Source organism: Miniopterus schreibersii (assembly GCF_964146895.1).
Source record: "Miniopterus schreibersii genome assembly, chromosome: 7".
In the NCBI taxonomy this organism is placed as follows: domain Eukaryota; kingdom Metazoa; phylum Chordata; class Mammalia; order Chiroptera; family Miniopteridae; genus Miniopterus; species Miniopterus schreibersii.
Window position 1 is genome coordinate 44,001,179 of NC_138108.1, and position 14,068 is coordinate 44,015,246.

Below are 14,068 nucleotides of genomic sequence, written 5' to 3' on the forward strand. Positions count from 1 at the left end.
ACCATGCCCCTGTACCAAATAAGAAAGGGACCTGGGTCCTACCCTTGGGTCCCTCATAGATGCACCAGCATCAGCTAGTGGTCTAACTCTGGATAACAAAGTGAGTCAGGGTTTGATTGTGAGATATCGGCCTTATTTATTTTTTAAAAAATATATCTTTATTGATTTCAGAGAGGGGAAGGGAGAGGGAGAGAGAGAGATAGAAACATCAATGATGAGAGTAGTCATTGATCAGCTGCCTCCTGTACGCCCCAGACTGGGGATTGAGCCCCCAACCCAGGCATGTGCCCTGACTGGAAATCAAACAGCGATCTCCTGGATCCTAGGTCTACGCTTAACCGCTGAGCCACGCCCAGCCAGGCAAGATATCAACTTTAAATGTAACGGATGAGGGGATTTAGGAAGGAAAGTCCTTCATTGTGTAAAACTAGTGAAAAGGCTTCATGCTCTGGAGGCTCCATGACAACTGATGTCAGAGAGACAAACAATGGCCTCCTAACTATTGGAATAAGAGCTCATGCATGCCTGGTCCTGCTGGCCCTCCAGGCTTGTGGCTACCTTTGTCCTTTCACTCTGTGCTCCAGCTACAGAGACTTTTTATTCAGGTTCCAAAACCCACCATGTCCTTCCTGACTCAGAATCTTCCCATGTGAAGCCTCTTCTGACCCCCTGTCCCCAAGATATATCAGTAGATGCTTTCACAGCACATCTCCTTTGTGGCTCTTATCACAGTTGCAGTTGAATGGTTAATTCGTAAAGGCCGTTTCTCTGCTAGAATGAAAGTTCTGTGAGACAAGGACTGTGGCTCTCTTGTTTCCCATTGATTCTGATGTCTAGCACAGTGGTGTGGGGTACACCAGGTGCTCAAGATATATTTGTTGATTGGTTAATTGAATGAGCAAATGAATGGATGAATCAAGCAAGCTTGGTGCGGACATAGGAGTATTTTAGATATTGATATTATGTTCTACTCTTAATTAACCTGTATTTTTGTTTTTCCATCTTTTGTTTTAGTGAGTGTTCCCTGTGAGTCACCACACCGTTTCCGGTGTGACAACAATCGCTGTGTTTACAGTCACGAGTTGTGCAACCATAAGGATGACTGTGGAGATGGAAGTGATGAGAAAGTGGAAAACTGTAAGCAAAAATCAAAGGAGACCAAGGGCCCCAAATTGTCTGCAGTTTGCAAAATGTACCTCTGGGATTTCAGTTTGTTTTGTAGAGACTTGAGCTTCACCTATGACTGCAGATCTCTGCTGACATAATTGTTTACCAGACCCTGCAAACACATGCATTCAGATACAATCCTACCTCACTTATTCCCATTTCATTTGATCGAGATCTCCCTTAATTTTTTTGTCTTTGTTTAAATATTCAATACATATTTTTTCCTCTTTTCTCTTAAGAAAATGGAAATGAACACTATGTAGTGGTTGAGTCAGACTTCACAGATTAATGGCTTATTTGTTTTCAGAGATGAGGTTTGGTTACTCTTCAGCCTGGAGTTTAATTGTTAATCTAGGGCTGTGAACTTCTCAATGGGCAGCTGAAAAGACCATTAGTTTGTCTAATATTCTTTTTTAAAATGAAATTTATTACTCAGAAGAGAAAAATGATGGACTATTTTGAGACAGAAGTTTCAAGCTGGCTGCATTTAATGTTTTTGATATAAAAAAAAAATCTATGCTTTTTCATTTTGAGAATGTTTTAAAATCTATCCACTGAACAGGAGAGCTGATGAATTTTCTGGGCAATTTAATTTACCTAGAAAAAAGTCAGTGAGGAAAATTATTTCCCCCTGACTCCCATTACTTTTTTCCTAGAAGATCTTCTGGGAAATTTTAGCTAAACGCCTAATTTTTCTATTTTTTGTCCCTGGCATTGAGGTGGCCTTAGCTCTTTGCCAGGTCCCATCAGAGAGCACTGTGTGTGAGGGAGGACTTTGATACTATTTACAAGTTTGTTTGTACTCCCTTTTTTCCATAAAGATGACCCTGTGATTATTAACATGTTTACTCGAGGTAAAGCACAAAAGGATGAAAACCTGGAGAAAAAATATCTTTTTAAAATTAGAAGTTTCCCCTTCCCCTCTTCTTTTTCCATTTCCCCTACTACAAATGCCATTTTTTAATGGAGCAAGACATTTATAGCACGTGGTCAAGCCCCAGAGTGGAAAAAGGAGATAGTAAACATTTATTCTTCCCAGGGCGCAGGACATCAGTCAGAGGAATCACTGGAGGCCATCACTATGGGCAGCATTACAGTGGCTTCCAACAGCAGAGGGTTATTTTGCACTCATGTAAAGTTTGATGAAGGTCAGGTGACCCTCCTTCATCCGGTAACTATGCCATCTGGTTGCTGGGACAGAAGAGAGAAATGGAAGAGGCACACAGGTTCTTAGTTTCCTAGGCCTGGAAGTGACAGATGTCCCTTGTGCTCACAGTTCTTTGGTTGAAACTGCAAAGGAGACTGGGAAACACAGGGAAGTTAATAGATATTTAGTGAATACCGATTATTTCCACTATAATGTATCCTTGTGCCACTAAAAATTCCTTTTTGCTTTTCTTCCCACACAGAGAGAATATCCTTAACCTCCTAATCCCATCAATAACTGAAATCCAGGAGCTCTGAGTGTTGGGCAGAAGTCACATCATCAGTTCCAGATGTGATTTCTCTTGGTCTGGAGACCCATAAACCAATAGATTAACTTTATTTGTCCCACCCTCCCTCTTTTCCCCAATAGGCAGTGCTAGAACAGGAGCAGTATAATAGAAATAAACATTCACATTGGGGAAGAAAGAATTAGAGACTTACTACAGTCACCAGTCCTAACAATTCTGAATGGCCACTGGGCTAAGGTGACACTTTGGTCCAGGACAGTCCTGATTGATGTCTGTTGTCCTGATGGAATTATTAATAGTGCCCCCTTCGCTCTCAAAAGCATGCTGGCTTGGAGAGTAAGTTATTTGATTACCCTGTGGACATTATGAAGGCTCCCACTGTGGGAGTGAAGGAGATTCATTGATGAATCATAACTGTGCTCTGGAAGGAGCACTGTGTCCACTGCTCCTCACGGACTCTGCCTCCACCCTTTGGGAGTGTTTCCTTGTCTATTTGCCTCCTCCGATGAAGAGGGAATGGGAATATGCCCTGCTTAGGGCCTGCACAACTTTCTCAGCCCACTCCCTGCTTGTAGAAGGTTGGGGGCCAAGAGCTTTTTAAGAGTCTTGATCACAGTATTTTGATTTATTTGGTCATGTATTTCTTTTAGAAACTGAGTAGTTCTACAGTCAATAACCTCACTCAGTGTTCCTTATAGTTCTTATACCTGCTTTATTTCTCTGCTTTGTTTCCCTCGTGCACCTTTGCCTCAATTGTTGGTCAGTTACATTCAGGCCATTGTGAAAAATAGATGGGCAGTCATTTCATCCAACCAGTGTTTTACTGGGCCTTTGTGTCTGAAAGCCTTTTAAACTTCAGACTCACTCTTACTGTTTGAGATCTAAAAGCAGTTGGTTTTTCCCACACTGCAAATTTCTGAACTTTACTTTCTTTCATTTCTGCTTGTAAATCAACCACCTCTTCCCTGACCTTATTTCTTTCATATACTTCCTTGCCAAACTCACGTAATGGTGAGCCATGCACATCACTAACCTTCTGCTTTCCAACCTCTTTCCCGAGACTGACAAATTCAGCAAGCACGTGGTCTGCCTTCCAGTGTTTCCAGGGCAACAGCCTCACCAATGCTTTGCCATTGCATAACCCAGGTCTCCATCTCTTCTGCAGCCAATATCAGTGTCCTCATTGCTTGTCCCCTGACTGTGAAGCCAGTGCCAGATAGTTGATGTTTTTGTTTGAGGCCACCTGAACCACATGGCTCCCAAAGTTGCCAAAGCAGGGGGCACAGGAGCTTTTGATTGCTTCAGCCCAGGATGACACATGTCACTTCCAACTCATAGTTCTGTTGACCAGAACTAGTTACATGGTCCCAACATAATTCAAAGGAGCCTGGGAAATGTTGGAAACCATGGGCTTATGGGTGAGCAGTAACTGCCCCTGCCACAGGCGGAAGCAGCTTGTTTCACAGAAGAAAAAGCTTTGACTTTAATTTGTTCTTAAATTACAGGTGTAGGCCCGACCCCTAGACCTTGTGCAGAGGATGAATTTAAGTGCAGCAACAAGCAATGCATTTCACAGCACCTGGCATGCGATGATGTCGACGACTGTGGTGACCAGTCTGACGAAACGGGTTGCAGTAAGCAAATACTTATTTTTGTACTTCATTGTAGTGATTCAGGCTGAAAGCATGCAATAACATAAAGTAGATTATATGCATGTTTCTCTTAAGTTTACTTTTGGCACTGAGGTGCAGTCAAGCCAATGGCCGCCTGTTACTGAGCACTTACTATATACCAGACACTGTGCTCAAACTACAGGCTTATCTCATTTCATCCTCCAAAGATAAACTATTAGTTGATTATTTTTATTATGAAAGTTATAAAATCCAGGAAATATCAAAAGTAGAAAATCACTTGAATCCCATAATTTAGAGAGAACTAATCCACATTTGGTGTACACATACAGGTACAAAAAAGTATTCCTTAATATTTAAAAATGTTTAAAGAAATATTCTATACTAAATAGTGTTATAATCTTTTTCTCCATTTTTATTATAGATATTTTCCATGTCAAAGCATCATTGGAAACCATGCATTTTAATCATTACATAGTAACCCATTGTGTAGATAGATAATCATAAATCATAAACATTGATTCTAAGATGCATGTTTAGTTTTACTTTTCATATCTCTGAAACCAGGATACATCTTGCAATTGATAACATGCCATAGTGTAAGTCCTAGATCTTTTCTGTTTTAGTGTTACATAAAATAATAGTGCATTAGAGGTGCCTTAGATTTGATAAAATACAGTACACCATAATTTATTCCTTATTGTTGAATATACATCCAAGTTGCCTTTCAGATTTTCTCATTATAAATATTATAATCCTTATACATAAATCATAGTGAATATGTTTATTCCTTCTTGAGAGAAAATTTATTAACGTGGAATAACTGGGTAAAGGAGTATGAATATTGCAAAGTCCTTGATACATACATATTGCAAAATTCCTTTCCCTGTATACCAATTTATGGTTCTGATAGCAGTTGTATGACTTACAACTAATGTGCATTTTATTGCGTTCTGGCTACCCTATTTAGCAAAGGATAGTTGTGATTGATCTGGTTTATACCTTCCATTTGTAATGCTGCGATTTTGTTTTTCAGATGTAGGAAAAGAAAGATCATGTGCTGAAAATCTATGTGAACAAAACTGTACCCAATTAAGTGAAGGAGGATTTATCTGCTCCTGCAGATCTGGGTTCAAAGCCAGTATTTCTGATAGAAACTCCTGCGACGGTAGAGTATATTCCCTCCAGTTCCTATTAGGAGAAACTTGTACTTTTATGTTCTCCACTCCTTCCCTTTTATTAAACCACTGTTTAATTCTCTCAGTGGGGCTAAACTCATGGTTCTAACTCTTTAAAATATTCAGGAGCACCAATAATTTTACTGTAAGAGGGTAACGAGTTCTGAATACGCCTGTAAGTTATAAATTCATTATATATATAACCAATGATGACAAATGTCAAGATCTATTTTCCTCATTAAATTCTTGGGTTGGGGAAAAAAACCCCAAGACTCAGGGATGCCAAGTGCTTTTTCTATGCTATCTTACCAGTGCCTAGCAGGGCACTGGGCAGATTGCTCATCCTCAGTAATATCTGTGAGATTGATATGATTTATGAAGGCCTCGGTGATGATGGCTATTTATTGTATCACTGTGTGAGATCAAAATTATTTTGACAAACACAAGTCTTAATTTTTTTTTATCTAAAGTCAAACAACATATTCATTACATACCTACTTATGTCAAACATGAGTGAGTTTTAAGGTATAAAGTGGGAAGATAGCTCTTCAAGATGGTAAGTGATGAGTGATTTTAAGTATCTTTTAGCATTTGAATTTACTGTTTCTAACTTATGATGTGCTGTACTCAGATGATTGGAAGAATTATGTAGTAATAAACAACATCTGCTTCCCCAAAGGGAAAAGTTTGTTCTGCTGTTGTACAGAGTCATTCTGCTTCAGTTTAAACCCTGTCGTCATTGCTTACCAGTGTAGGACTTCGGGTTTAATAATAGTCCATACCTCATAGAGTCTTTCTGGAAGATTAAATGAGGAGGGAAAACATGGAAACACTGAATGTTCTACAGATGTTGGCATCTGCTTGTTTTCATCTGCAGTCTTCTCAATCCTCATTGTTTGTGAATATGGATTTAAAAAGAAGCAGGGTTTCTATTGAATGGGAGCAGATGATGCATATTTGGTTTATTTTGCCTACAGACATCAATGAGTGTGAGCAATTTGCGACGTGTCCACAGCACTGCCAGAATACTAAAGGAAGTTATGAGTGTTACTGTGCTGAAGGCTTCAGGTCCTTGAGTGGCATCCATGGAGATCGGTGTGAGGCTGATGGTATGATGGGTTCATGTTGGGATTAACTGACTCTTAGAGAAATAAATGCTGATGAGTATGATATACCAGAAAATAAACTCTAGACTTAAGGTCTTATTTTTTTTAAAAAAATTTATCTTTATTGTTGAAAATATTACAAATGTCCCCCTTTTTCCCCATTGATCCCCTCCACCCTGTACCCCTCCCCCAGGCCTCACCCTGCTATTGCCTGTGCCGTATGTTATGCATATATGCATTAAAGTCTTATTTTTAATTCATCAGTACTTCTCTTCCAACACCCATCCTGTCTCTTCTCTTTCCTCCTTTGCCAGATTAAAACAATAACTACAATTTCCCAACAAATATTTAGGGATTTAAACAGGAATCGGGTGTTACTTTTCATTCTGGGCTTAAGCTCTTGTCCTCCTTGATAAAAACTTGAGAAGGTGGACGGAATGTCACCCACCAAGATTCAAACAATAAAAGCTTGCTTGTAGGATGGTCATCAATAGAAGGCAATTAATGAAGGTCTCCAGCTCCCACTCCACTGAGATCAAGGTTTGAGACCCTATAATCCAAGATGGACCACCAAAAAAGTCACATTCAATTGAGGCAAATCAAAGACATCTCATTGACATATCCCTATTTTATCATTCACAGACTACTGATCACAGATAGAAAGAATGTGCCAGAAAGCCTGGCACATTCATAATGTTAATCATTTAGTTCTGCATTTTAGATTAATTAGTCAGTGTCTGAGAATCAGGCCTGATAGAAAACAGTAATAAGTACTAGATAGAAATGAAAAAAAGAGGAAGACTGTTCAGTCAGAAGTATTATAGTCCAAATTTCCAGGGGTCTGATTTACATCAGTGTATCCCAGTTAAGGGGTGTAAGACTTCGTGATCTTGCAGATTTGAAGTTTGTATTAAGGTTTAAGGAACTTGATAAGAAAATAGCATTTTATTTTGAAAATTAAAGGTAAAATGGCTATATAATTTCTTCATACAAATTGGGCTTTTAATGCATACATTTGACTAGCATACACAAGTATTTTACCCTCCAAACATTTTTGACACTGAATGACTGCAGCAAAGGCATTTGAACAGTTGGTCTGGTAATTAAAAAGCAAATTAAAATAGTTAAATCTTTTAACTAAGGAGATGACTGAAATAAGTTAGAAAATTCATATAAAACATAATGTCAAGATAGGACATTTATAAAATAAACTTTGAAAAGTTACTTAAATTAGATTTGATTGGCATTAGGCAAGTATGTTAAATAAAAAATTTTAGACAATGCAACTCAGGATGAGTCATCATTAAAATAGCTGCTTTATCTTAAAAGATTTTTTTTAAGTCAAGAACTAGCTGTTTTTTGTCATTAGCTAGAAGCTAAATTGAGTCATGGAGCCAATTACCTTTTAAAAGAATCATAAAATCTGTCAGTAAAGAGTTAGGAGTGAGGACTTCCTGGTAAACTTTCAGTAAAGACTATATATATAGTATTTCTTCTGTGACACTGAATGTCTACAATCTTGTATGTTTTATTGTCAGCGAGTGAAGAAAAAAAATCAGTGGAAAAGAGGACACTTCCTAGAGGGTCTCAGTCTTCCCTTGCTCTAAACTGTTGTCCACTGTGGACAAAGAATAAAGAACTGATAATGTCCCTAACAGAAACGTTAGCTTTCCACCTGAATGGAGATAAGAATGTCCACAGTCATGGATTTTGCAACCTAGTTGGATAGACAGCTCTATCCAACTTGATTAGCAGAGAGAGTCAGATCCCTATAAAAACTCATGGTTTTTTTTTAAAGGGGGGAGGCTACCTGCTATTTTATATCCATTAAAAAAAAAATCCAGGTAGAAATCACACAGATAAAGCAGCCCTTCATTTGTTTATAGGTAACCCTCCTTTGTTGCTACTTCCTGAAAATGTGCGGATTCGAAAATATAATCTCTCATCTGAGAAGTACGCAGATTATCTTGAAGAACAGGAACGTATTCAGGCTGTTGATTATGACTGGGATCCTGAGGGCATAGGTCTCAGTGAGTATGAACTTTGGCATCTGTCATTGATATTAATGGAACTGACTTATAAGGTATTGAGCTTTGGGGAATTTATTTTTTAATGAGTGTATTTTGTTGCATGAGTGGAATTGGAAACTCCTTCTATGCAGCTTGCTCCAGACACCCTAGCATGGCTGTGAGTCCCAGCCAACCTTCCCCAGCTTCTCACCAAACCTTTTCCCATCCTTGGGGATTATCCTTTCAGGGCCACTTCATAGCTCTTTGTTTAATATCTCCTTGTCTTTGCTCAGACATATCTTGTCCTTCCTCGCTGTTGTACACTTGGGAGATTTCTACTGAAACTTCAAAGACCCAGTTCAGATATCACCTCCTCTGTGACATCTCCTATAATTCCCCCTGGCATAGTTTTCTGATTGGTCACCTAAGAGCCGGTAACATTTTATACATGCTTTTCCTAAAGCACGTGCTATGTTGAGTTACAGTTATTTGTCCACATATTTTTCTTGAAACCCCTTAACCATATGCTCTTTGAAACCAGAGATTGAGTCTAATTCATGTCTACATGCCTAGCACCTGACCCAACACCAGTACAGTGTATGTGGTGGGTGCTCAAAATATTTAGTTTAATGAGTGAAAAATTGAATAATGCTTATGTTGAGCCTCTCATGTTTCTGTGGAGATGGTCATGGGGCAGGAGTCAGAAAACTTGTCTTTTATGTCTGTCTCCCTCACCTCCTAGCTTTATGACCTCAAATAATTGTAACAATTCTCTGGATCACCACTTCTTATCTGTAAAGTAGAGCAGAAATCTTGTTCTGCCTGTCTGCCTCTGAGAGTTGTTCTGAAGATCAAATGAGACCATATATGTGAAAATGCTTTGCAAACTATTGATAACTAGGCAATGTAAGATTTATTACTGTGTTTTCACACAGTAATGCAATACAATAAGCTTTTTAAGAATAGTATATACCTAGGAAAGTATATGCCTTAAAAGTCACAATCTTCCTATGCCTTTAAAATGCCTGCTGTCCACTATCTTTTATCTGTGCATAAAACAATAAGACTTCATATCTGCATGGCTCCTTTATTGTCACTGTTACTGAGTATGATTGTAAACTCTCAACAGCCTCCCTCTGGTTTATCTATATATTCTATTTTGGAAACTAGAACTTGATCTTAATGAGAGCGAATGGGCTCTTGGCTGAAATATATTTTAATGAACTACCTTTAAATAGAGAGGACTAAGTATGTATCAGTGTTATCAGTTGAAGCATGTGTGGCTAATAGCTCTTCAAGTATGAGAGGTTTTGAGGTTTGATTATACTGGTGTAACTGAATTGTTACTATTATAGGAACAATGAAGAGGTATAGGTGTCAATAAATGAATAGTACTTTACCTAATTAGACCCCAGTTCCTCATATTAAGAAATATGAAGCATTTTTCTTAATATGAAAGTGACGTGTGTGTCTTGCCTCTGCAGGTGTCATATATTACACTGTGCTAGGGTATGGTTCTAATTTTGGTGCTATCAAACGTGCCTACATCCCCAACTTTGAATCTGGCAGCAATAACCATGTGCAGGTGATTAACCTGGGCCTGAAATACATAATGCAGCCAGATGGATTAGCAGTGGACTGGGTTGGAAGGTAAGTTTAGCATACATTCCCCTCTTGCCTATACTATTTACCTGACCAGAGCTCCTTCCTGCTCTCCTGGGCACATGAGTTAATCTGAACCTGGATATGGGTACTCTCAGCCACTGGTACAGCTGGGTAATGCCTGAGCTTGCTCTAGCCCCAGCAACCACTTCTGCTTATCCCAGTGTGTCCTACAAATTTTACCATTTCCTTTATTCTATATGTGTCATGAAAGAGTTTTGGAAAGAACAAAGGTGAAGATTCTATATATCTAGGAGAGCATTCTTGCTAACAAAGTTCTGGACCCCTAAATTAACTTTTAGTATGGTGGCACTTCATTTTGTGAAGAAATGGGACAGCCTCGCTATTCTCCCAGCAAAGCAGTTGAAATGAAATGTTTTTCTCCATGGTAATTATTTCAGGGAAGAACAATCCATACCTTGTGTTTTTAGAAGGCTATGTTGCCCGAACAATTGGAGATTTGACTTTACTGTTTTAATCTTTGGGTTTTTTGTTAATAGAGGTGTTGGTTCCATTGTCCTCTTTTAGATTTTCTAAAAGCCCAGGAAGCAGAGCCATACATTTTGGATAATCTCTAAGTAAGACACTCCAAGTAGGTTTATCATAAGGTAGATGCATAAAGTGCAAACTGATATGGAAAAGTCAATAAGTTCCTTCTTCCTGGAAGAGCCTTGCACTGGAGTGACATTTGTGGCAAAGTGGTAACATTAGAATCAGAGAACAAGCATTCATAGAAAACCCTATGTCCTTGAAAGTGAACTAACATGGGAAAATATTTGAGAGAGGAGGCTTGGGCTTGCTGCCCTCCAGGAGAATGGAGAGTCATTTGCCATATTAATACATTTTTACCTTTAAACAACTTGTCTGTTGTTCCTGGAAGACTTGAACATCTCTGAAGAAGTTAATTAGGTCCTCACTATACCTGCAGGCGAACAGGAGAGACCCAGTGTAGCATTTTCTGCCAAGAAGCAAGGCCTTAGAGAATTAGGAACTTCAAACTCTTGACTTTAGCATTTCCTCCCAAAAACCAAGCAGGCAATGCCAGATCTGTCTTCCAGTTTGAAGTTTTACCTCTTTCTCAGCCTTAATGAATGAGTACGTTAAGAAATGGATGGAAATCTTTCTGCCTGTGAGAAACTGAAGCCTGTAGTCTTGGGGATGGAAGAAAGGCAGAATGGGCCGGCGGAGTTTGTTATTTTGAAAGGCTATTTTCACTCATCCTTGAACTAGTGCCAGATTCCGATTGATTCCAATGGGGCTCTTGGCTGAGGAGAAAGCTGACTCATGCACGATCAGAATCAAAGGCTGGCCCCAAAGTGCTTAAGACATGTTTCATAAGGATGGAAGTACATGTCTCATAAAGATGTCAGATGTGAGGTCTACCATTATTTGATCCTGACTGATTCAGCTGCTTTGGCTGATCAGGCAGGAGTTCCCTCTTTCCCTCCCTTCTTCACTTGTAACCTTCCACAGATGTCCCCTTGGCAATCCAGAGGGGGAGACTATGCTCAGGTCACTAGCATCTGAGTAGCTGTTTTGCCAGCTGGAACTTCCAAACTAAATGCTCTCACCTTCAACTCTCCTCCCCAGAAGTGACCAGTTTAGACTTTTCGGTTGTTTAACGGTGTCCCTCTAAATTCAGGCATATTTACTGGTCAGATGCCAGGAGTCAACGGATTGAGGTGGCTAAACTTGACGGAAGGTACAGAAAGTGGCTGATTACCACCCAACTGGATCAACCAGCTGCAGTGGTTGTGAATCCCAAACTCGGGTAAGTACTTGAAGGAGTCTTTAATGTTCTGGATATTTTCTACTTGGATTCTCAAAATATTATGTGTATTTTATTATTTTTTCCTAATTGTACTGGAATTGTTCTTGGACTTATTTGGAGTGGCATCAATGACTATTTTCAAGAATTATAATATGTCCTAAAGATCATTTAGGACCAACTGGGCTTCAGATGGATGCTGTGTAAAGGGAAGGCATCTGGCCACAATCCCCCCCCCCCCCCCCCCCGCAGAGCCCAGTTTAATGAACTCCACACATTCCTCAATAGAATTTAAGGATTGGACTGATATGATGATTGGTTTAGTCCAGAGGCTGCAAAGTGGTGGCTGGTGGGCTAACATGGTCCATAGGCATATTTGACTTGAACTAACAGAGCTTAAAATATTTTTTTACTTAGTTTCTTACATTTAAAAAAAGTTTTAGAAATCTGCATTTGGTGCTTGAAAACTCAGAAGAACTGATAATGCTAGGTGGGTGTGCCTTCCTTGACGAAGTGTTGCCTGGAACTGTTAGACCGGGCCTTGTTCTGCCCTTCACTTGATGTTTACAACTGCTCTGCTCCACTCATTTATCTTGCCTGCCTGATCCTTTCTAGGTGTTTGATGTGGCACAATCCCTGGTCTACTCAATTCTTTTATAATTAAGTCTTAATTGGATGCAAATTAATACCCTTTAAAAGAGTTAGAACTTAAGCTCCCTGAGGGTGGGAATCCTTGTTTTGGTCTCTGATACAGCCCAAACACAGAACAGTGCCTCTCAAAGAGTAGGCATTCAATATATATTTTCTGAAGAAGGAACAGCTTTTGTAATTACGTATATATTTTAAAGGATTTAAGTGTATGTATATCCTTGAGCAGGGCTGTCCGGTTTCTATCGAGGAGGTGGGTTTTCAGGAAGGAGAGATTACAGATACCCTGGCTGCCCCTTTTCTCTCTGTCTTCTAAAGTAAAGTATAAAAGTATTCATCACTTAGCACCCAGGCCTCTAAGAAATACAGTTGATTTTCCTGTGGGAAGTCCATGCTTCACTTCAGGGGAGCAGCCTCACTGGATGAAATGCTACAATGAGGAGACCTTCTGTTACAGGCTTATGTACTGGACGGACTGGGGCAAAGAACCGAAAATCGAGTCAGCTTGGATGGATGGGCAGCATCGGAACATCCTGGTTCGCGAGGACCTTGGTTGGCCAACCGGTCTTTCTATAGATTACTTGAACAATGACCGGATCTACTGGAGCGACTTCAAGGAGAAAACGATTGAAACCATAAAATACGATGGGACTGATAGAAGAATTGTTGCCAGTGCAGGTTAGAAATGAGTTAGACTTTAATATGTTCCATAACCAATTAATATATTTCCAGTCTCTTTGCCCATTTTCTCCAAAAGGAACCCTGATTTTAAGATATGGTTTATATTGTTTCTTAAATACCACTCTCCCCAACTCTCAGCTACTGATTTAAATGTGATTGAACTCCTTAGCAACAATTAAGTCCCTTTTGTTCTTTTTACATCATTTAAAAATTGCTGTCAGTAGCAGATATTAATATAAATGAGTTTCGTGTTGGGTTGCCCTGATAGAGGTGGCATTCCTGTGTACCAGTGGTAATCTGTGTCTGACTACTTCTAGACACATTTGTTCATAATGTGCTGAATTGTTTATTAGGCACAACTGGGAACATCTAGGAGACAAACATTTTGTTTTCTTATCCAGACTCTGCCAAACTGCAATAATCCGGCACATACCAGGTTTTCCTGAGAGGCAGTGTCTTATGTGAAAAAAAAAATAATTAAAAAATCAAAAAATCTCTGCCATACTAATTGTTTTCCGAAAGTAAAAAAAAATCAGCAACTTGAAAGTGAGCAAGTCCCCTATCATTGGTGTGAGCCAGTGGGCATTAATCTGGTAATTTTTATTATCTTGATCTCCCAGATCAGCACACTTCTGCAGTCTCATGTACAGAAATTCTGCCTGAATTTCCAGAATTTTCAAGCATTGTATTAGTGATTAATTCACGCAGAATGGAGTCTGACATAGAGGTGGGGTTAGGGTGTTCTCTTTGATAACCTGGTTTTG

The 14,068-nt window shown here is 39.3% G+C and overlaps 1 protein-coding gene across 1 annotated transcript in view; it reads left to right on the forward strand.

Moving 5' to 3' along the window:
* LRP2 (LDL receptor related protein 2) overlaps positions 1–14,068 on the forward strand; it is a gene marked incomplete at its 5' end in the record, with an annotated part of 182,270 nt that overhangs the window by 153,028 nt on the left and 15,174 nt on the right. Inside the window, 8 exons of the mRNA XM_081141970.1 lie at positions 1,015–1,137; positions 4,127–4,255; positions 5,289–5,420; positions 6,408–6,539; positions 8,423–8,566; positions 10,030–10,195; positions 11,850–11,978; positions 13,081–13,301. Of these exons, the coding sequence (XP_080998096.1) occupies positions 1,015–1,137; positions 4,127–4,255; positions 5,289–5,420; positions 6,408–6,539; positions 8,423–8,566; positions 10,030–10,195; positions 11,850–11,978; positions 13,081–13,301 (1,176 nt within the window). The remainder of the gene's footprint in view (positions 1–1,014; positions 1,138–4,126; positions 4,256–5,288; positions 5,421–6,407; positions 6,540–8,422; positions 8,567–10,029; positions 10,196–11,849; positions 11,979–13,080; positions 13,302–14,068) is intronic.